Genomic DNA, 23,925 nt, shown 5'->3' with positions numbered 1-23,925 from the left:
CGGGGTAAAATTTAAAAAATTATCATGTGATTTGATGTTTTTTCACTTAAGGGATAAATATTATTTTGTATCAAAGGAGTGCTACGTATTTTTCTTTATATATTTTTATTATTTTTATATAGTTTATATGTATTTAATATGAACCATTACTAAAGTATAATTTTATAAGCAATATGACATCTAACGATGTATCATAAAATTTATAAATATATTAATATTTTATTAAAAATAATTTTTAAATTTAACTAAAATAAAAAATATATTTTAACTGGTCATAAAAATCTAATCAAATGCTAAATTATTTAGAAATATTTATTTTTTAAAAAATTATATTCCTATTAATATTTCCAATCTAAAAAATGAGATAAATACTAAATATATTTAAAAAAAATATTAAAATAATAAAATATATGTTATTTTTTAAAGATTTCTCCCTTCAAATATAAAAGTATCAAATTACGTGATGATTTTTTTGAACTATATTTCAAAGCTTTCTTCCCTGTAAAAAAATAAAAATAGAATTATCTTTATAACAAAAACAAGCAATTATTATGTTAATGCTTGAGACGGACTAAAAGAACTATTCTCTTAAAACGGGAAGAGGAATAACTATAATTATACTCTCGTTGATCCCATGTAATAGCTTCTCGTCTATCAATACATAAATCAATTAATGAATTGTTTTTCTTTTTAAAAAGAAAGGAAGCTCAAAGAATTCCATTCTTATCCGAATGAATAATCAAAGCTCAACTGTAGGCCGTAGCAAACAGCGTTTTCTGGTGATGTAACAAACTCATAATTGGATCAATCCACAACCTTAGCTTCTACTGCAAACATCAGAATCAGATTGCCCAAAAGAGCTACTAGCCGTTGCTTCCTCTATTACATATGCCCAGGTAAAATATACACACTCACCCAATTGTACAAGTCACTCAATTATCTGACTGTCCAAAAGGCAAGAAATCATTATTATTTTTTTGATAAACCAAAGCTTAGCTCCCTTTTCTTGATTTCACCTCCTTCTTTTTGCTTTTTTTTTTTTTTTTGGTTTTCTTTTCAACTTTCATTGAGAAGGTGTTAAAGTTTCAATCTTTTTCATAAGGCTTTTTGCCAAATTGAATTTGACTTCCAAAAATAATAACCGGGTTTCATTAAAAAGGGTTAAAGTTCTGATCTTTCTTAAAAGGGTTTTGCTAAATTGAAGTTGACTTCCAAAACCAGCAACTGGGTTTTAGTAGAGAGAGAGAGAGAGAGTGAAATGGCGATGCCATGGGGCACGACACTATGGATGGTCAAGATGGTTTGGATAGCATTAAGTGGATGGGTGTCTTCTTGCTTGACTGTTGCTGATGAGGTTGCTAGCTCTCTTAGAACTGGTGATATTGGCCCTTTCCATGTTGGCTGATATATTAACTGAAATCTTTTTTATTTCGGTTAGTCCCTTTTGAACCCACAAAAATTATTATTTCTTTTTTTCTTCTTGTGTGTACCTGTATTTCTTTAATCAATTCAAGTTTAATCAATTCTTGGTTATGTAAAAACTGATAAAGAATAGTGGGTTTGATCAGAGGTTAATGTATTTTCTTTTTACATTGATTTGTTTGGGTTCGGTCCAGTTTGGCGTTAGATTATAAATTAAGCATATTCCTTCTCTTTTGTCCTTAGTGCTTCAACTGAGAACCTGAATGTTCAAATAATTAATGGTATTACATTAATTTTGTTAATTCCTTAAAGGATTTCCTTTTGAAAAAAGGGTAACATACTATTAGCCAACTGGCTCATTTTTTGGTTCTTTGTAAAAGTTGAAACTGCTTAAAATCAGAGGTCATATAGGCCAACAAGACAAGCATATAGCTTTTTTGCTTATTAAAATATTACTAGGATCTCTGGAGTTAGGGAGCCCTTATTGTTAGAAGTGTGATTAATCTCAAGTAATTTCTAGCTGCATCATTGACTTGAAGAGCTCAAATATAGCTGTTGAAAATATAGTTCATGTCATCCTGATTGTTACTATTACAGATGCATCTTGTTTAATTTACAAGGAAGTTGTGCTCATGCAATTTCTAGATTTAGCTGGTGGAGCAGGTTGGTGGTTCCAAATCTTAGGCAAACTTTGTGTGCACTATACAGTATTCACAGCTTCAGCACATAGATATTCTAGTTTGGTTAGCTGCTATGAGAATCAGAATGGCAGATATTGGAGAAATTTTAGTATTGGTATTTATAGTGGTAATATTCTGTTTCTTCGTTTGCACTCCTTCTGATTGCTTCTTCGCAATGTAACAAAATTCAGTTTTCTGTGGCCTATGCTTAATGACATTTAACCAAATTAGAATCTCCATCAGTGGATAGCTCTGTAGTTGAAGATTTTTGTAATGTACTGTATTGTGACCTTGAAGATTTAAGTTCTGAGATTCAAACATCTGTAAAAGATTTAGCAATTTCAGAAGCGAAGATAGAAACTGAGGAATACCACTAGTATGCTTGAACTGGTATACACTTTACAATGCAAGTTTCTGCTTTCAAATGTAATAGAAAATAATTTTGAAATGCTTCAGATTTAAATTTATATAAAGGCCAAGTTAGTTTAATCCAGGGAAAATCAAGGAGGAAAAATTTCCCACATTGTAAAGAGATGTTTATATGTTAACAACTTTTTAGGACAATAAATTGAACACTGCAAGAGTGAGGATCGGAAATGTAATAGTATTGCCTACACGCGTTATGCATCTCTTTTCTACTAGGAGTAACTCTGTATGTGAAATTGATGACATGTTTACATTTGTTGGTCTTACTTCATAGATATGTATTTGGCCTTGTTTGTAGGATAGCCTAAATTTATCTTATTCTACTTTTGGTGCATGATCTTTGGACAGGAAAGCGCAATTCTTTTACACTGGCATGCTACATCTTACACACTCAATATTTTCCATACATATCTTGATTTCTATAGTTACTTTATACATATAAACCTCTTGATAAAGAGAGGTTTCTATGTTAACAGCTTTTTAGGACAATAAATTGAACACTGCAAGAGTGAGGATCGGAAATGTAATAGTATTGCCTACACGCGTTATGCATCTCTTTTCTACTAGGAGTAACTCTGTATGTGAAATTGATGACATGTTTACATTTGTTGGTCTTACTTCATAGATATGTATTTGGCCTTGTTTGTAGGATAGCCTAAATTTATCTTATTCTACTTTTGGTGCATGATCTTTGGACAGGATAAAAGGCGCAATTCTTTTACACTGGCATGCTACATCTTACACACTCAATGTTTTCCATACATATCTTGATTTCTATAGTTACTTTACACATAAAACCTCTTGTTAACACAAGTGGAACCTTCATTTGCTTATGCCTACCAAAATTAATGTACCACATGATTTTTTTTTCCATAGACATTGCTGCATGAATTCCATTTAGCAGTATAGAAAGTATAACTTATTGAAATTTGTATAGGAATAGGAGGACTGACAGATTACTGGATACCTAAATGAGGATATAGAAATTCTATGATGGCAGATGAATCGCACTATAATTTCTTTAATATTCTTCATCTTTCCAAGTCAAGTGCTCGAGTCCTTCTAAACACAAGGCTCCAGGTCTTAGTTTTTTGTGGTCTTATAGTGTGCAAATTTGGTTAGCAGTTTTGCCTTCTTCCAGTTTGCAAAATAAGAAAGCGTACCAAGTCCTTCAATTAGCCAAGTGAAGTAATCTGCAGAGAGAAGGAATTTACTACTAATTTTATCACTGTAAGTCTGTAACTTCTGGCTTTAGGGATAATATTGAAGAATCACAAACTGAAAAAGTTTAATGCTTGCTTCTTTAGGTCTTGGCCTCAAGTATTGATATGGATATGTATCTGGATGTTAGGCTCACCTATTTTGCCATATTACATTGATTTTCCATCTAATTTGAAGTGTCAAAGTGTCATATTGAGCTCTTGGATCCTTATTTTATTTGGGTACTTCAGGTTAAAGTAACAAAAAAAAACAGCTGAATATCATTCCTAGTTTGCTATAGACTTGAACAAAACACAATTCAAAGTCTCTTCTTAGTTCTTATTATGAATGGCCATAATTGGAATAGCTTTGGTATGTTTATACCTAATTGAAAAGGAACGAAAAGAAAAGAAAATCTTTTTGTACCAATCGACAACATGAATTTGCTGTTGTGCTTAATGGTATATGTTGAAGATTTTGAGAGTTGGTAGAGTCTTATCTAACAATGCTGCTGGTTGTTTGTCCTGTAGCTCCCTTCACTTGCCTCTACAAGTCTGAAACTTGGCAGCACGAGAGCATACACACCTAGTTCATGTTTTTGACCTTTTAGTTATATTGTCTGGGTAATTCTAATGTGCCAAAATGCTAAACTAAACTTGGTGATTCTATTGTGTACTCCGCATGTAGTTATTTGGTTATGATCATTTGCAATTTAGTAATTTACAGTGGCTGCATGCTACTTCTGAGATTAGGTAACTTTGGTTTGTTAAAAGAAAAAATACTGTCATTTCCAATGCATTCCTTGAAGCTTTGATTTTTCTAAATACGAGCATGGGTTATAGTTGCGGGCTTCTCTCAGTCTACAACAATTGTTACAAGTTTTCGGGAATTATTAAGTATTTGATTCACCAGGCATACAGGATGAGTTATTGAGGACAAGTTATTGTCCTTTATATAGAGTAATCTATATGGGCATTTTAATGACTGCACGACCTGTGATTTGTGAGGTGGCTATATTACCTTGATCTCTGAGTTGGCATTAAGATGGTGGCCCTCCAACTCTTTAGGTTACTGGGCATTGTAAAAAGCTGAAGTTCTGGTTTGGTGAATCATGAGTGGTGTCTTCCTCTTCTTTGTCTGGGAGCTTTTTCCTCATTTGAACCATGTTTGCAGTATATAATTTCTTTTCTTTTTGATTGGTGCTTATGACATTCCTATCAGCCTCACTGGACACGCGTTAACAATGATGAGAGATTATAGAGAAAAACAGTAAAAGTTCACCTGTAAATACAAATTGTGAAGCTTCGCTAGAATATTGGTTTAGTTATTTCATTTAGCATCAATTATTATTCTATGTGTGGCAACAAAACAAAATGTGTGGTTTTCTTAATCATGTGGTCAAAGTTTCCAGTTAAGTGCAGCATTAAAGCTGGAATTTTTCTAATCACATCAAAATGGTGATGTACTTGCTGTATTTAATTTACTTGTGCAGATCATACAGAGAAAAAGAATGAAGAAGGTTGAGAGGAAACTTGTATCAAAGCTGGAGCTCTAAACCCATCTTAATTTCAGAAAATGAACGCTGTTCGTAGATTATTCGCTGTGGTTAGAATCTCTTTTGGACAGGAATGTCAAAAGCTTCTAAAGTCACAATGTTGTAAAAATAGCAACATTTCAATTGTACCAGCGGTGAAAATATCGGGAGTACAAACTGTAGATAGATTTAGCTCAAGTTGATTTCCTTTTGCGCTCAAGTTGATTTCCTTTTGCAGATCCCTTCTTCAAGTTAAATCTTCCTGGAAAAGTTGTAAAAAGAAAAAAATAAATCCCTTTATTGCCTAGCCCCCCATTATAGTGAAATTTGTTATGGCCTTGCTTAACTATGTTACTGTATGATTTTGGGATACTGGAGTTTTGAGTGTAACTGTATAGCTGGTTTTGGATTGGAAAAGCTTCCAACTTCGGTTCTCTTCTCTTATCTCTGACTCGAACACTAATTTTGTATGATATCCGTATTGACCCACTTGTTGTATTTCTCTGTTCTTCCCCAAATTCATGGTTTTAAGAAGAAAATTTATTGATATGCCATCGTTGTTCCGAGTGTCCGTTGCATTTTCACGTTCAAGAAAAGCCAGCAAACGACCCATATTATGCAATCTCAAGTTGCTTTCTTTCTCAATAAATTATTCAACTGTTACTCCCAGAATCTCGTTGCCAGATGGACATCATAGCGCCAGTTCCGAGGTGGCACGGTTCAATTGGCATATCACAAAACTTTTTAGGGAGGGAAAAATCAATGAAGCACGTCAAGTGTTTGATCGAATGCTTGAGAGAGATGTGATTACCTGGACAACTGTTATTACTGGATATATCAAGTGTAGGTTGATTGTTGAAGCAAGGAGGTTATTTGACAGAGCTGATGCGATGAAAAATGTGGTTACTTGGACTGCCATGGTTAGTGGATATATGAGACTGAATCAGGTTTTGGAAGCCGAAAGGTTATTTGAGGCCATGCCAGTGAAGAATGTTGTTTCATGGAACACTATGATTGACGGGTATTGCCAACGTGGCAAGGTAGATAAAGCTCGTGAGATGTTTGAGAGAATGCCTGAGAAGAATGTGGTTTCGTGGAACACGGTGATCACAGCATTGGCACAATGTGGGAGGGTGGATGAGGCAAGGAGATTGTTTGATGAAATGCCTAAAAGGGATGTGATTTCATGGACTGCAATGGTTGCAGGATTAGCCAGGAATGGTCGGATCGATGAGGCTAGGAAGATTTTTGATAAAATGCCGGAGAGGAATGTGGTGTCATGGAATGCGATGATTACTGGGTATGCGAAGAATATGAGGTTGGTTGAGGCTTTTGAGTTGTTTGAGAGAATGCCTGAAAGGGATCTGCCATCGTGGAATACAATGATCACAGGCTTTATTCAGAATAAAGAGCTAAAGCTGGCAAGAAAATTGTTAGATGAGATGCCTGAAAAAAATGTTGTATCATGGACTACAATGATTACTGGGTATGTCCAAGAGGGGGAAAGTGAAGCAGCATTGAATATCTTTATGGAAATGATAAGAGACGGTGGAGTGATGCCTAATGAGGGAACTTTTGTGAATGTTTTGGGAGCTTGCAGTGACTTGGCTGGTCTTGGTGAAGGACAGCAAGTTCATCAAATGATAAGTAAAACAGTTTATCAGGATATGCCATTTGTTGTATCTGCACTCATAAATATGTACTCAAAATGTGGGGAACTGGATATGGCGAGGAAGATGTTTGACAACAGAACGACAAGCCAGAGGGATTTGGTTTCTTGGAATTGCATGGTTGCAGCCTATGCACACCATGGGTGTGGAAAGGAAGCAATCAACTTGTTTAATGAAATGCGAGCTCTAGGGTTTGAACCTGATGATATTAGCTATGTAGGATTGCTGTCTGCATGCAGTCATGCTGGTTTGGTGAAGGAAGGACTATCGTACTTTCAAGAACTTGTAAAAGATAAGTCCATACAAGTAAGAGAAGATCATTACACATGTCTGGTAGATCTATGTGGTCGAGCGGGGAGGCTCAAGGAGGCTTTTGACTTAATTGAGCATCTCAGGGCTAAGGCATCAACATCCATTTGGGCAGCTCTTCTGGCCGGATGTAATGTCCACGGGGACCTGAAAATAGGGAAGTTGGCTGCAAAAGAGCTCTCAAAGAAGGAGCCAGAAAATGCAGGCACTTATTTGCTGTTGTCCAACATATATGCTTTTAGTGGGAAATGGAAAGAAGCTGCAAGAGTGAGGTTAAAAATGAAGGATAAGGGATTAAAGAAACAGCCTGGTTGCAGTTGGATTGAAGTTGAGAATAGGGTTCATGTGTTCTTAGCTCGTGACAAGTCTCATTCTCAGTCTAACCTTATCTATTCTTTACTCAATACTCTTCATGCCAAAATGAAAAAAGGTAGGGCATGTATCAAATAGTGATTTTATAACTGATGAGGATTTTGCTGTGAGTTAAGCTTTACAAGTTTTTCTGGTCATGGAGCAATTGGTCTTATTCATTTCATTAATTAAAAAACAGCATAAATGCCAATCAATTGATAGCTTAGAAACAACAGGTTATGGAATTGTGGGTTTTAGTCTGTCTCTTCTTTTATGTATCATGTTCTTTTTTGTTTGGTCAATCTTATATCAATTGAAATGGCTCCAAGTACTAGTTTAAGAATGCATTAGAGGAAACATAAATAAACATGGCATTTTTATAATATAGGTAGAGAGGAAAAGAATCTTAATCCAACCAGGTTTATCTAATAATCAAGTAGAATCTTATTGCAATCAGTTCTTGCAAGAAAAGAGAGACTATGCCTGCTAACTATTCTGCAATGTGATTAGCAATCTGCTGCATAATTCAATATTCATTTAGAAGTAATTAATATATAAAAATGAAGATTAAGAACATTTCCAAGTAAACCTAAGAAAAATTATTACTCAAGTACATGAATTCCTTGAAATAACTAACTATTGTTTCTCATCCATCAGCTATATTATCTGTTTTAGTCCCAAGTCTGTTGGATGTTTAATAGAAAGCAACATATAGGGTAATACTTGAACGGAAAATGACCGATCGATCAATGAGAAGTTTATTTCACTAGAATCAGACACTGATAAACATTTCATTCACACTTCTGATTGACTGTTTGAAGTTGTCGTTATCGGCAATGTCTGCTACAGGGTTAAATCAGAAATGCTTCAAACCAGTTCAACAGGTCCACAATGGAATGAAATAAGAAAAAGTACACTACCAAAAGATACATAATTTCCATAAGTCAAGCAGGAATATGATACAGACAAAATTGTACAACAATCGCATTACCAGACACACCGGTAAGTAACATGTGACTCGGTGATTTCACCGGAGTAGGTAACCTTTACCACTTGGCCCTTCTCTAGCCCATAATATCGTGCGATTGCATCTTTCCTTAAAAGTCGGGGAAGCTATCGAAATAACAAAAAGGAAATGGTGAGATTTCATGAAAATTGAGATACATATGCTCAAAATTAATAATGAATGATAATGTCTTGACTATCATAAATTCATCACTTGTATAATGTTTAATCACTATTCATACATCCAATTTGTGCATTACTACTTGAACTCGAGTTTGCGTCAATATGGGTGATACTAATTTTGCAATTAGGAATGGTACTTGTAGAAAACAAACCAAATCATGTTTTAGTTAGCTATTGCTAAAATTTCAAACGTTGATGTAGCATACAAGTATTAAAAACCATATGATATATAGTCTAGTTCATTGCCTCACAGATAATTCCAGTACTAAGCCAAAACTCATTCGTAGATAGCAAGTTAATTCTAGACAAATGAGTAAGTTTCTATAGAAGTCATTGATGACCGATCCATTATGAGCAAATAGATTAGCTAAAATTGACTAGTATATGATTTAGATGAATTAATCAAAACCATAGTTTATAATGATTGCATAATAACATAAGAAAAGGAAGGGGAGGGGAGGCGGAGAGTGGGAGGGAGAGTCCATGACTTCAATCATTGCAACAAAAACATATACTATGAACCTAGGAAGAACAACATCCCATACTTTTAATGTGGAATTCAACCCCCATACCTTCCCAACTAGGATCATAAGAGCCCATCATGCTCGCAGTCCAAGCATCCACATTGGATGGCTTTGTGCTAGTTAAATCTAGCCCCAAGTGAACGCTGCAATTTGGCGTAAACACCCTAGCCCTAGGCAAACACTGAAATACAGTCGTCACTATCCCGCGGCCGGTCGCAACAGGGAAGCTTAATGGGTGGCTTTGATACCAATTCTTATGAACCTTGGAAGAACCACCGCTCAAAAGCCAGCCATTGAGCTGGAAGAACCCAAGTGTATATAAATCCCTTACTGAAATCCCATACTTCCAATGTGGATCCAAGTCTCATACCTTGCCAACTAGGATCATAATAAAATACTAATGGCTCAGAGAGGGAGGGATAATTCATCTATAAATCCAATCATTGCAACAAATTATGTACTAAGATGCTAAGAGAACAACAAACAACAGAACAAAATACATCCATGACTTCAATCATTGCAACAAAAACATACTAATTGCTCAGAGAGAGGGAGACTACATACAACAATTCAATCATTGGAACAAAATAATTTTAACATGCTTAGAGAGCAACAATAGCCATAACCAAGAAGAGAACAAGAAGTATTTCCTAAGAGACACTACTATTACAGCTTTTCTTGGGTTTCAAATCTAACCTGCTTTTCTTCGATGCAGTAGTCTTTTAAGAGCTTTTGCTTTTCCCTATCAGTCAGGACCTGATGCTTTGGTTTTAATACATGCTTTGTGATATTGACAAGCAAATCAGTAATCTGAAACAAACAGAATCATGTTGAGATGTTAGGAACATGAAATAGACACCTTCTTAATCGCTGCTTCAAATTAAATTTCAGAACAGAAGTTGCAAAAGGACTTCTAAGTGTTCACCCACACCTTCAGCAGATTGATTAATTTAAGAGTTTAATTAGTCTGCCCACTGCACCTATCCCTGGGCCGGCTGCGGGCAATCATCAAAGACAACCACAGTTACCTTCTTTCATACAATTTTCCTTCCTATTAAACTACAAATTGGAATAAGATGTGGAGTTTAACGGCTATCTTCTACAGTCGATTCTTTTGGGGAAGAAAAATGCTTTCATTTGTTTTCTGAGACACAGACAGAGTGAAAGACTCAGAATAACCCTCCCAGGACCAGTTTTGTTAGGATTGCAAGGTACTTTTATCTTCTTTAATAACATATATAGATGTCAAAACCATGCAAAATGTAACAGTTAGATTACATACCTGGAACATCTCAACCTTAAATTTAAAAAGATCCACAGCTTTCATAGCTTGGTTTGTTATTTGGTTTTGCAAGACTAAAATCAGACCAGTTAAACTGTCTTTGTTAACAATCTGACCAGCAATTGCACGGATTGTGCTAACTTTAATGATACCAGGCCCACCAAATAGAACCAGCATCTGCAATTTAATAATTTCCATAGAAAAAATTACTTTGAAGGCAAAACAAAAGTGATCAAGCACTTCAGCTGACACTTATTAATAAGATCATCAAACAATTTAAAAATTCCATAATAGTGATGCAAATTTCTACTGCAGTATTCATGTTGTAACTTGCAGTAAGTTTTACTTGAATCATTCAACATAAATATTATTTAATATTTGTATTGGACAGTATCAAACATAATCCAATCCCTGATTTTGCAATCCAGTTACTTTTATGTTAGCTTCTATATTGAGACATGACCCGGTCCAAATGAAATACATAATGATTTTATAATCCGTAAAGCATGTAAAGAACATACTAACCTACAAAAAAATTTGATGTTGAACAAATTCCTCTAAAGGTTTGATGGAGCTTCATGAAAAGCCCCAAAATAACGACATGCTATATATAAAAGGGGGACAAATAATTTCCAAGAGAAGCTTGCACAAATAATCTATGCTTCCAAAAACACAGATAATCAGAACCAAATGAGTAGGATACAAATAATTTTGACCACAAAAGCAAAAGCTTCAGTGTTATCAATTTCCAGCAAACGTGTATTAATAATTCAGTAAGTTGTAAACAATTAAAAGAAATTGCATGCAGAAGTAGTAGAACGGCCAATGAATTCAGGATGCTATCCATAATAAAAGAAATTGAATTCTTTTGTACTGTCCTTAGTATTTCTCATCAATCAAACAGACAAACAAGAAGTCAAGAAGTCAGAAAACAAGAAGGATAAAAACCCGAGAAATGATATACCCTTTTAGAAGGATCGGAAGTGTGAGTGGCAGAAAATTTGAGGCGATCAATATCTGGGTTAGGGCCATGAATAGCTCGAAACTCTTGAAGAGAAAGATCAATTTCTGAACTGGGAACAGAATACCCTCTATCTCTCAACATCTCAAGAACAGTTCTTCTTGAAAGATAGTATCTGTGAGTCTCATGAGTACCATCATCCGCATAGCTACTGAAGCACTTTCCTAATCCCTCCATGTTAAACCTCTCACTTGCATCAGTACCATTTCCATTCACTGCTGCTGTAACCCCATTTTCTTCCATATCTCTCTTTCTCTCACTCTCACTCTCACTCTCACTCTCCCTCTCCCTCTCCCTCTCAACAACTACTGTTACTACTCTAACAGACTATCCGATTCTGGTCCTTTTAGTTTGACGTCTGTGCTGTTGGAATTTTCTTTTGTTGGTTTTTTTTTGTATTTGTTTTTGTTTTTGCTCTTCTTTTTTTTTAAGGAACAGCAGCTCCTAGGCCATGGACCCCCCAGCTCACTGAGTATGCATTGGTATTTGGAGTGCAATTGAAATGCTAAAATTTCAAGAAATACACAATAATATGTATGTAGAATTTAGTTCATCAAATCAGATGTAAGGCTTTTACTTGGTAATGAAATCTATTTTTATTTCTCAGAAAAAATAAAAAAAATATAAATATATGTATAGTTACACACGTTCAGAGGTTGACCATTTAACTGGACGGGCCGAGTCAATCAGGTAAACTTCTAAAACTTTATTGAAATGAACCAGTCCGGGTCGACTCAACCCACCTCAAATAAAATGTAAATGTTTTATATTATATAGAACATATTTAATTATAATAATACAAAAAATACATATTTAGGTTGGAGTGAAGTGGGCTCTGACATATTTTCTTGTTATTATCAAAGTGATCCGGAGCCTTTTTTTTTTTTTTTTATTAATTAATTTTAATAAAGAAATAATATTTTTTATAATTTTTTATAATTTTTTCATGAGTATTGAATTGTCTTTTTACAAAACGGAGTATTAAATTCTTCCTCTATAAGAATGATGAAAAAAAATAAATTTGACATTTAAACAATTAAATTGATCAAAAAATATTTATAAAATTAATATGTGATTTAGTACTATTATGCGAAGCATTTTTTATATAAAATAATAATTTATTACTTCATTAATACGATTAATAATTATTAGAAATAAATTTTGTATATATATTTTTTAATTTTTGATGGTTATTTTTACTTTTATATCATTAATAGAATATTTATATTTCTTTAAATAAAAAGAAATTGGGCTCTGACCTTACACTCTCAACTCAAGATGGATCTATCACAATTGAATCCAGCTATAGTAGACAACTCTTTAGTCTATGAATTAACTAATTATTAAGTTAATTCTATATTTGATGCGAGACTCCAAGAACAGTTTCAATACTTGTGTTAATAAGCAATTTTCACATTTGTCAACATGGGGCACAACTGTTGAAGAAGGCATGGATTATACTGACTAAGCATATGCTGGTGCCATGGTCCTAATAAAGCTGGTGCCAAGAAAGTCTGAGGAAGAAGACAGGTGTTATCAGTTTTCTTGATGAGTGTTTAATGTCCTTCATATTGAAGATCAGTTAATAAAACAAGAGGCTGCACATACATTTATTTGCATGAAGATAATCTGATGGTCCTTGATATCCATAAAAAGATAGACCTGGTTCCAGATCCAAGTGAACTTCTTGAAATTATATCTCCATGTTTGCTCGTTTGTTATGTGCTAATTCATCCCATTTTTAACTGCACAGTTAACCACAAAATATATAATAATATTTTGACCTGAGCTTATTTGATACAAAATGAGAATTCAATTCCACATGAATGGTGAATGAGAGCTTTCACTTTATAGGGTTGGCAATTTTTATTGTACAACTATTATTCAATTAGGAAAGAAGAAGAAGAAGAAGAAGCATATCAAATCAAGTAGGTTGCATTTTAGATTCTCAAACAGAATTGCAGTGGGAAGCAACCTGCAGCACAATTCTGATCTTATTTAATGTCCATTACCAAGAAACCTCCACCTACTAAAAAATAAGCTAACACCCATAATTGGATATTCTAAATTTTCTGTGTCCACAAAAATAATTCTAAAGGCCCGAGTACCTAACACAGACAGAGACACACACATACAAGCTCACTGAATAAAGATCAAGCATAAAAAAGGATCACTTTTGTTTATTCCAACCTGTTCAAAGAGACAATAAATGAACATCCATACCCAATTCAGTAATAAACAAATTCTAATAGCATTAGGAATCTCAAAATAGTGATAAGAGTAGCAGCAGTATTTAGATTTCCTCAAGAGGCTTGCTAAGCATCAAAATTATGCAGCAATTAGTAGTATTTTGAGCAGCAACCAGGGCAGCGAATCAAGCCATTTTCATTGCAATCAAGACATCTCCTCAATTGTTCCTGCTCCACATCAAAAACTTTCCTACTACCATTGCAATTTGGACATGGCACAAACCTTGCATCCCCACAATTCTCACAGACCAACCTTGGATCTCTAACAGGAAACCCTTCTAAAAGCTTTGCCAGCTCACCAGCTTCATTAAGCTGCCTAATTTCTTCCACTCCACCAATATGTTCTCCTCTGATAAACACTTGTGGTAAGCACATTGCTTTCCCTTTAAGCATACTTTGCAACTCTTTTCTATATGAAGAATCCATTGAAATGTCTTTTTCATCGACTGGAACTCGAAAACCCCTGAATATCATTCTGACTGCACAACAGTCCTCATAAGTCTTTCTAATTCCTCTCAAACTTGTAAAATACAAGACAATTTTGTCATCTCTAGTATTATGCAAAAAGAAGCCATTTTTATGAGCTGATGAATAATTCATAGGACTAGAACCTACTGATCTTGCCGTACACTTGGATTCTTTAGTATAACCCAATTGCCTTGACGACAATGCACGCCTGTAACTAGAAACAACATCAGGATCCATGTTAGACAGAAGTGATTCCTCTGATAAATGCTTCCACAAAGGCTTGGACAATGAAGAAAATGATTTCTCAACAACAATACTTTCTTCTTCTGATTTCACAGAATCTTCAACCTTTTTAACAGAATCATCAAAACCCAGATGCTGAAAGGAGCTAGATTTGGAGTTAACCTGATGATCAGAAAGTGGTGGCTTTTTTGGGTTTTGGAAATCCAGGTCATCATCTAAGCCATCCATGAGTTCCCAAGTGTTGATAACAGAATCAGGAGAAAAAGACACACCGGGGTCAGCTGGTATTGGGGTTCTGTGAGTGGTTTTGGTAAATTTTGGCGGTGATTGTGGCTGGCTGGATTTAATGGGTGGTTCATTTATAAGAAGAAGAGAGCCATAAGTAGTGGAAGTGAGAGAAACAAGGTGATGAGAATCACCTTTTTTTGAAGGAGGATGGTGAACAAGAGGAGTTTGAAGAGAAAGTGCTCTACGAACTGGTAGAGAAGAAGAAGAAGAAGAAGAAGAAGAAGAAGAAGAATAACATTGCGAAAACAAAAAAGAAGATGCTGATAAACCAGAGTTGCTTAAAGAAGGAGAAGCATAGGGCAAGTTTGTTTCTTCAGGGTGATTATTATTCCTGGCATGGAGAGTATCAGGCCTTGAAGCAGAACAACCCATGAATGTATTGTCCACAAAGGATTGATCTTTTTACCCAAAAAACTTTAGTGGTTTGTCTCTGCTTTGCTGGTGGTGAAGAAGAAAGACAGGCTTTCTGGTTCTGTTTTTGTGGGTTCTTCACTTTTTACTCCTTGATTTGAGTTTATGTTTCTAGTTTGTGGCTTGACTAAGACACCCTTCTTAGAAAGATTGGATTTTTGTTTGCTTTTTGAAGAGAAAAAGATAAACTGGTGACAGTAGTGGGAGCAAGAGAGAGAGAAGGTTGGAGAGAGACAGCTTTCAAGGGAGTTGGGATGGGTGATTGGGGAAGATGAATGGATATTTAATGCTATTTGTAACTTTTATGGGGAAGTAAATACAGTTTGGAAAATGGGAATTTTCCTGTTTTCTTTTCCTCCCTGATTAAGGATACAATATTTTTGTTTAATTGTAATAATGTGACAAAATCTTGGTATGATTTTGAATTAGAAGATTTTTTGTTTGTTTGTGGGGGTTAATTATGGGAAATCTCTGCCACATTCGGATGCTTCTAGTGTCTAATTGTCTACATCGAGCCTATCATATCATTCAGTAAATATAACATAATATTATTTATTAAATATAATATTTATTAATTAATTTCTAATTATAAAATAATAAATAATTTAACTAATACAAATATTTTAATAAATAATATCACATATCAATATACTATTATTTTATCTATAAATAAAATAATAAATTTAATAATTCTATTTAATACAATCTAATAAATATATTTTATTTTATTTACTGAGATTTAATCAAATGTAATTATGATTACAAATCATAAGATAACTATATATTCATTCACATTATAGTATTTTTAATACCAAGAAGGCGGTTGTTTATTTTAAAATATAATTTTAGTAAAATTGTTTAAAAAAATATTTTAATCAAAGATAGATAACTTTTCTTTGATTAATTTTTTATTTATTTATTTTTGTTTTGTTAAGCAGACCAATTTAACAATCACAATTAGAGTAACAAGTCTGAAAAGAGGTTCCAATAATTAGAGCTCAATGATTCTAATTCAAGCATAAATTTTGTACCACTTGCTTTAATCATTTTGTCATCTAATAGCTGGTAGACCTTCTTCTTCTAATTATGTACATGTTATATATTCAATGTTAATGTTTTTACTCAAATTTTAGGGAAAAGTGCCGACCCAATTGAGGCATTGATTGTTTTTTTAAATGCTGTTGTCAAAATTAGAAGCAAAGCAAATGTAAGTACAATTATAAAAAAGCCCTACTTACCCAAAAATTTAACAAAAAGCTCTATCAAATTTAACAAGAAGCACACTTATCCTAATTATTTGATAGGGATGTAGTTGGAGTTGCTAGTTAATCAAGTTCACCTTATTGGCTCAATTGTCAAAATAGTTATTCTTTTGTTCTTTTTATGGTTTTTTTAGTAGTTGTCTCATTAAGTTTGTTTGTTTTATCTTCGTTTTAACTTTATTTATAACTCTTTATTCTAAAAACATATGTTTGAAAAAGCATTTTGTAAAGAGTGTTCTCTCCCCCTCCACCTACAATTCTTTTAGTGTTTTAAGGAGTGTTTCACAGTGGGCAAGTAAGGTGAGAAAATTAGTACCTTTCAATAGTAGAAAATTTTACTTCTGTTTAGATTGCACGGTTGAAAGAATGTTTTGGAAAGTAGATAATTTCATTTTTTTTCTTATATAAAATAAGTAACTTAGGTCTTGTTTAGTATAAATAGTTTATTTCTCGGAAAGTATACTATATAGAAAGTTGAATTCTTAATGACGGTATTTTTTAAAAATTAAAAATTAAAAGTATTTAGTATACAATTTAATTTTTTTTAAAATAATTTTTTTGTTATTTTATCACATATTATAAAAGATAGTAATATCTATAATAAGATTATATCAACTTCTTTATATATTTAAGTGAGAGTATATTAATCAATTGAGTTTTACTTAACTAGGAAAGTTATCTACCTCTCTAAGTTATTTCTTTTGTATAAGGAAAGTTGAGTTGTCTACTTCCTATAAAGTACTCATAATAAAGTTGTATCAGCTTCTTTTAGATATTCACGTGAGGGTATATTGGTCAACTGTATTGTACTTAACTAGGAAAATTTTACTTATCTAGCTCTCCTTAAGTTACTTCTTCTATATAAGAAAAGTTGAGTTGTTTATTTTTTAGAAAGTTATTTTGATCATGCAATACAAATAAAACTAAAATCTCAATTTTTTAGAAAGTGTTATTTTCTTTCTTTACTTATTGTTGTAATGTTTCTATAGCATACGAGCAGTGTAGTATATCGATATCGTTCCCACGAGGATTGTTGTCTATCCACTTATAAACTCAATCACTAAAAAATGATAATAATTATAATACTAAAAATAAGTAATTTAAACAACTAAAAATTTACTTAATATATCAATAGCAAAGATAATCCAAGAAAGATAACAATGGATGAAAACCTAAGAATTTCATTTTTATCTATTTTCCCGATGCAAAATTATTTGATTAACTATGTTAGCCTCAAAATGTTATAAAGTATTTAATTCCTCTCTCAAAGTACTTAAGACTAAACTTACTATTTTGGTGGTACTTTGCTAAAAATGATCGAGCTATAATTTTCTGTCAATGACAATATCTCATTATCATCCAAAGTACGCTTGTTTGTCAAGTTGGCTTTTAAAAATTTAGCATACTTATGTATTTTTTTTAAAGCCTCTATAAATAACAAATTGATTTGCAGCTTCTTCAATTTTTCTAGGAACTTTACAAATTGAGCATCCATCTACATTTTCTTAACCTCTAAGAAAAAGGTAAATTGGGCACAAACTTCTCCAACTGCTTTTTGAGGAGTTTTTGGTATCTTCTTCATCACGACCTCGACTAGAGTCACGATCGTGACTAAGAACTTTGTCCTCTCTATCGCGACCTCGACTAGAGTCATGATTATGATAATGAACTTATTCCATGTTCTTATTTTCATTCAATACTTTTTTGTCCTTAGATGGTTCCCTGACTACTTTACCATTTATAAGCCGAAATGCTTTTAATTGCTCTCTCGGACTAGATTCCAAAGTACTTGGCAAACTTCCTAAATTTCTTAATGAAATTACATTCGTCAATTAGCCTACTTGAATTTCTAAATTATGAATGGATGAAGAATGATTCTTCACTATTTGAGTGATTTTAGCTTTCATCCTCTTTTGTGCCTCCTATTGACAAGCCAACTTACATCATATTATTTTATGAACTTGTCCATCTTGGACTCTAATAATGCTAATCGATCTTGTGTTTATAGAGGTTGAAATGAAGGTTGTTCTTATTGTCCTGTGTTTCCTGCATTGTTAGTCCAAGAAAAATTTGGATGGTTTCTCTAACCCGAATTATCAGTATTGGAAAAAGGATTATTACCTCGATTTTTTGATTTCATCCCAAAGTAATTCACTTGTTCTTAATTAATCCCTCCTCCTATAAAGCATCTTGAAGTAGCATATCCTATTTGACCATATAAATTACAAGAATTTTGAATAGATGCTACTTGATTTTTAGAATTCACTCTCATAATGTTGAGTTGGTTGGTTAGTTTTGCAACCTCTACTTATAGAGAAGATACTTGATCTATTACAAATATTTCTTTTTGCTCCATCATAACAAATTTAGTCCTCTATGTAGCTTATAAGGCATTATTGGTGGTCATTTCCTCTAGCAACTTAAATGTGGTATCTACCATTTTTCTTATTAAAGAACCACTGGCTGCAACATCTATAAGACCTCTTACAGTTTAGTTAACCCTATTGTAAAATGTTTGCAATAATAATTCTCGAGGCAAATTATGATGAGGGCAACTCCATTAGAACTCTTTGAATCTCTCTTATGCCTCATACAAAGTTTCTCCATCAGCTTGGTGGAAGTTGGTAATCTCATTCATAGTCCTTGTCATCTTTGCCAATGGAAAATATTTTTTCAAAAAGGCTTGGGCTAATTGATCCTAAGTTGTGATGAAACTCGATATCAATGAATTTAATCACACCTTGAGTAAATGGAAAAGGCTGAAGTCGAATTACATCATCCAGAATCCATTATACTTAAAGGTGTCATAAAACTCTAAGAAATTTGTGATGTGTGCATTAGGATCTTCATTGGATAACCCGTAAAATTATACACTAGATTGAATCATTTGCAAGAAAGCCAACTTGATCTCAAAGTTGCTTGCATTGGTCGGTAATCTCGTAATGCCTTGTTGATTTTCTTGATGTCTCGAACCAACACTCCATTAGAGTCCTTTACTCTTGCTAATGATTGGCCATATTTGTCTCTTGTACACGTTTCTCTTTTTTTAATTCTCGCTCAAACCTTGTCATTTCTGAAATATATGCTTTAAGGGATTCCTTAGTGTTCTTTGTATTTCTTCCTGGCATATATATAAAACCACAAAGCAAAAGTAAAATTAACACAATAAGAAATTATGAGTATCTTAAACCAATCAAAACAAATCTTATTATGATGTTAAACAAAACATTTCCCAACAATGGCTCTAAAATTTATTATGATATCTTACAGCACATAAGTGGTGTAGTATATCGATATCATTTTCATAAGGATTGTTGCTTATCTACCTATAAACTCAATCTCTAATTGCTCAAAACTAGAAAAAAATGATAAAAAATCTAATGCTAAGAATAAGAATACATAATTTAAATAACTAAGAATTTACTTAATATATCAATAGTAAAGATAATCCAAGGAAGATAACAATGGATGAAAATCTAAGAATTTCATTTTTATCTCTTTTCCCGATGCAAAATGATTTGATTAACTACGTTAGACCCAAAATATTATAAAGAATTTCATCCCTCTCTCAAAGTAATTAAGGCTAAACTTACTATAATAAACTAAAAGAACAAAGTTGAATCTCTCAATCTCAACCAAGTTCTCCTACTTTAATACATTAAGCTATTATGCAATCCTATAGGTAATTGATGAGAAAACTATGATCTCTCTATAAAAATCTCACAAACTAGTTGTTCATAGATCCTAATATGCATTCAATTTTCATTGACAAGCATAATATAAAATAAACAATCAAGTATAATGGACAATACAAATTTCACTAATCAAAATAGAAAGCATAGGTTATAGTTCAAATGAAATTTCTAGAAAAATAAACTTAGCCACACATGACTAACATACTACACAATAATTGTTCTTAAAATGAAAAGAAAAGTAAAATTCATATTTGTTACAAAGCTTAGAAATTTGAAAGACAAATTATTTTTGCTTTGATCTTCACCTATTTCTTGTTATCCTTTTACTTTCTTCCTTAGTCCTCTTATACTTTGTCAAGAATCTCTCCTTTTCTCTTGAGAGAATAGTTGACTTCCTAAAGATCTTGTAACTGAAAGTAAAATGGAAAATTAACATTAATTTTCTATCAAACTTTTTAGTCACAATCTTGACTCCTTTCACGACCTCCATGGAGAACTTTAGTCTTCAATGCTTGCTATATTCTAAGAACTGTTATAACTCCTACATTAAGCACCAATTAACTCTATTGAAATCTAATCACCTCTAAACCATTTTTCTTACTAGTAACCTATGAATTAGCACATATTACTAATTATACACATATTAAAGCACATAAAACACTCAATTCAATATAATTAACTCATAAAAAATACACCAATTAATAGTCTAATTACCTATACCAAATGACTTTATACTTAGGGGGCTAGATAAGTAGATTTTTTCTAATTAAGTGAAATTTAGTTGACCAATATACTTTTACTTAAATATCCATAAAAAAACTAATAATAATTTTATTATGGGTATTACTGCCTTTTAAAATTTATGACGAAGTAATAAGACTTCAATTTCTTTGTAAGTCAAATTATATTCTAAATACTTTTAATTTCTAATTCCTAGGAAATAACTTTCTTAAGAATTCAACTTTGTAGAAGTATAACTCCTAAGAAGTAAACTTTTTATACCAAACTAGACCTAAGTGACTTTTGTCTTACTCCTTCAATACCAAATTTTAATTGTTCCCTTTACTATTTTACACTCTCATTAGTCTTGCATTCTTTACTCTCCAACTACCTCATCTTTTTGTATTAATGGATGAGAAGTAATTATTGAAAAGCTGAAGCAATGTGCCCTATCTCTTGTCATAAGTGATAATCAAGAAAGTGCAACCAAGGTTATTTGCTTAGCTTTAGTGGGGAAGATTCTAGGTGAAATGGTTTATAGTTTGAACCTAATCAAATCAACTCTCTCTAGTATATGGACTTATTGCAGGCAATGGAAGTTTAGAAATTGAATAGTGCAAATTTTTTTCTTATTTAAGTTTGGAATAAAAGAAATAGAAGGAAGATTCAAATGGGAATACCATGGAGTATATAGAACAACCTATTGATTCTTAAAGAATAGCCGCTAGACTGTGCGTTGGGAGACATAAATTTTTTAAAAATGATGGTTTTGGGTTCGTATTGTAGGACCACCCTTGACTCAAATGATAAAACTATTGTTCAACAACTCTTCGTGAATTTTTAAGAAGTGGATCTCACCCTTGACAACTCTTTTAAGTAGAAGAATTATCTCAGAATAATGGTAGTGATGGAGGCAAAGAAACCTCTCTCTTTACACTTAGTGGAAAAAGGTAAATAAGGAAAAGTGGATAGCCATTTGTTATAAGCGTCTCCTAATTCTGATAGAATTGTGGTAAGATTGATCATGCTACAAAAAACTACTAATATATTATCACAATAGAATAGCTTGAGGCAAACAGGATTGGGGGGGGGGGGGGGGGGGTGGGTGTGGAGGGGGCATGATTATAGATCCTGGATACGAGCGAAGTACTTAATGAACCAAAACAAACATGGGCTCATTATCAACAGTAATTTTGGGGACGAGAGTCCTAGAAGGCTTGGTAAAGAGGTGTATGAAATTCAACCGAAGGGGAAACAAGTCTTACTGATAGGATATAAAGGTATTATGACATCAAAAGTTGAATTAGGGGTTAAGTAATTGAGTGCTGATGTTAATAAAGAGGATGGCATGGATGTTCATCTGCACCAACAGTCACGTCTATCTAGTGATAAAATAGAGGGAAAGCTAAAGGCATGTAAGGATATAAAGAAAAGACAACTAGTCCATGGGATTAAGAAAAGTGATAATAGTACTGCTTGTGCTTCAAAGGAAAGGAAAGCTTTTGGCAGACTAGAAGGGAATGGTAGATACTGGTTGGATCTTGCTAAGATGAGTATTGAGGATAAGAACATAAAAGAGTAAGCCTAATCCGAAAGCCTTAAAACAAATATAGGTAAGCTATAGGAACTTAACAATTTTAAATAACTTTTCGATAGCCAAAGGCCTTTTCTCTTAGATCAAACCTTTCCAACACTAAGATAAATCTCTTACCTCCTAACCTTGAACATAACCCAAAGTTCACCAAAATCAAAAACTAAGCCCATAATAAATTCAAACCCAATGACCAGTAACCTAACAAAGCCAAACTTGTAGAACATAAAATATATATATATATATATATATATATATATATATATATATATATATATATAAGGAAAAGAAATACCACAGAGCAGTCTTAATCATTAGCTAAAGTTGATAAGAATGAGCAAATATATAGAGAAAATACCAAGGTGGCCAGTGATATGCCACCATCCAACAATGACGTTTTTAGCCTAAAATTTCCGATGGCTAGGCAATCCTTTGCAATTCAAACCTTAGGAGGCTGATTCGCAAATATAGCATAATTTTGGTGTTTTTATTTAAAAGCAAAACATAGTGTTAATATTTGGAGAAATTAAGAATTAAATAAAGGTTTCAATAAGCTTTTTATATTCAACCATTAGGCAAAAGTGGAGGATTAGCGATGTGGTGGCATAGAGATTGGAGAGTTAAAATCTTACAGTCCAGTAAGAATTATATTCATGCTTATAAAGAGGAATATAAATCATGATTTCTCAAGGATGTATGACAACCTAGTCAGAATAAATAGAAGGTTTGGATGGAGATCACTAGTTTGAGCCCTAACAATATTGACCCCTAGTTGTGCTTAGGGGGTTTTACCACTTATCTCTTTCTATCATATAAACTGGATAGAACTAGTCTCAATTAGAGTCAAGTTCTAAAATTTGGAGATTTTATGGATTCCTATGGTCTAATAGATTTGGATTTCAAGAACTTTCGGGATACCTAGATGAATAAGCAAAGTAGGGGAAATAAAGTTTAGCATATTTGATCTTGGCTTGGCCAAAATTAAATTAGAGGTCATTATTTGATAGAGTTATAGTATATCATAAGTTATTATTAGGCTCTGGCCATAGGCTAATTGTTATTCAACTTAACTTGAGTTTTAAGAGGAGAATTAGTTTGTTTAAAATACATAATAGATGGTTGGATGAAGAGGAGTGCATAGAATTGATAAAAAGGATATGAGAATTGGACAGTGGCCACAATTATTGAAAAATTGGCAATATCTATAAGATATATGAGAACTCCCTTTGAAGAGGGCCTATTCAGAATAAATTATGGGTGAATGAGAAATTGACCCTAATGTAAATTGACATGGAAAAGTCATATGAAATACTATAAGTTATATGATATGTTAAAGGTCATAAATTAATGATGAATTAATCATAATATGCCAAATGTCATGGAGTAATGAT

At 33.0% G+C, this 23,925-nt stretch overlaps 4 protein-coding genes and 1 non-coding gene across 5 annotated transcripts; 3 read left to right on the top strand and 2 right to left on the bottom strand.

The window, feature by feature from the left end:
- Nucleotides 1-756: 756 nt before the first annotated feature.
- On the top strand, nt 757-5,706 carry LOC107262052. The gene is made up of 3 exons (XM_025159127.2): nt 757-896; nt 1,222-1,433; nt 5,221-5,706. Exons 1-2 carry the CDS (start codon nt 889-891, stop codon nt 1,403-1,405), a joined length of 192 nt encoding a protein of 63 aa, XP_025014895.2. The 5' UTR covers nt 757-888; the 3' UTR covers nt 1,406-1,433; nt 5,221-5,706.
- A 77-nt stretch (nt 5,707-5,783) lies between these two features.
- Nucleotides 5,784-7,852, top strand: LOC8260414 (pentatricopeptide repeat-containing protein At2g35030, mitochondrial). The gene has a single exon (XM_025159126.2). The coding sequence runs from the start codon at nt 5,784-5,786 to the stop codon at nt 7,689-7,691; it is 1,908 nt and encodes a 635-aa protein (XP_025014894.2). The 3' UTR covers nt 7,692-7,852.
- A 463-nt stretch (nt 7,853-8,315) lies between these two features.
- On the bottom strand, nt 8,316-12,171 carry LOC8260415 (DNA-directed RNA polymerase V subunit 5A). The gene is made up of 4 exons (XM_002529119.4): nt 11,551-12,171; nt 10,587-10,763; nt 10,001-10,114; nt 8,316-8,705 (listed from the first exon to the last, which is right to left on the bottom strand). Exons 1-4 carry the CDS (start codon nt 11,848-11,850, stop codon nt 8,580-8,582), a joined length of 717 nt encoding a protein of 238 aa, XP_002529165.1. The 5' UTR covers nt 11,851-12,171; the 3' UTR covers nt 8,316-8,579.
- Nucleotides 12,172-13,767: 1,596 nt separating this feature from the next.
- On the bottom strand, nt 13,768-15,557 carry LOC8260416 (uncharacterized protein At5g39865). Its single transcript, XM_002529120.4, has one exon. It carries the CDS (start codon nt 15,225-15,227, stop codon nt 13,947-13,949), a length of 1,281 nt encoding a protein of 426 aa, XP_002529166.2. The 5' UTR covers nt 15,228-15,557; the 3' UTR covers nt 13,768-13,946.
- Nucleotides 15,558-19,065: 3,508 nt separating this feature from the next.
- LOC112536401 lies at nt 19,066-19,172 on the top strand. Its single transcript, XR_003080430.2, has one exon. It is a non-coding gene; the product is annotated as a small nucleolar RNA R71 (small nucleolar RNA).
- The last annotated feature ends 4,753 nt before the right edge of the window (nt 19,173-23,925 follow it).

The sequence above is a fragment of the Ricinus communis genome, chromosome 10 (genome assembly GCF_019578655.1).
Source record: "Ricinus communis isolate WT05 ecotype wild-type chromosome 10, ASM1957865v1, whole genome shotgun sequence".
Taxonomy (NCBI): Eukaryota; Viridiplantae; Streptophyta; class Magnoliopsida; order Malpighiales; family Euphorbiaceae; genus Ricinus; species Ricinus communis.
The sequence above is the reverse complement of the archived record's forward strand: the minus strand, read 5'-3'. Positions and strand labels throughout refer to the sequence as shown.

Coding starts and splice junctions, on each gene's coding strand:
- LOC8260414 (XM_025159126.2), top strand. CDS start 5,784: ATGGTTTTAAGAAGAAAATTTATTGATATGCCATCGTTGTTCCGAGTG.
- LOC8260415 (XM_002529119.4), bottom strand. CDS start 11,850: ATGGAAGAAAATGGGGTTACAGCAGCAGTGAATGGAAATGGTACTGAT. Junction 10,764..11,550: donor CTTCCGATCCTTCTAAAAGG/GTATATCATTTC, acceptor ATTAAATTGCAG/ATGCTGGTTCTATTTGGTGG. Junction 10,115..10,586: donor TTAAGGTTGAGATGTTCCAG/GTATGTAATCTA, acceptor TGTTTGTTTCAG/ATTACTGATTTGCTTGTCAA.
- LOC8260416 (XM_002529120.4), bottom strand. CDS start 15,227: ATGGGTTGTTCTGCTTCAAGGCCTGATACTCTCCATGCCAGGAATAAT.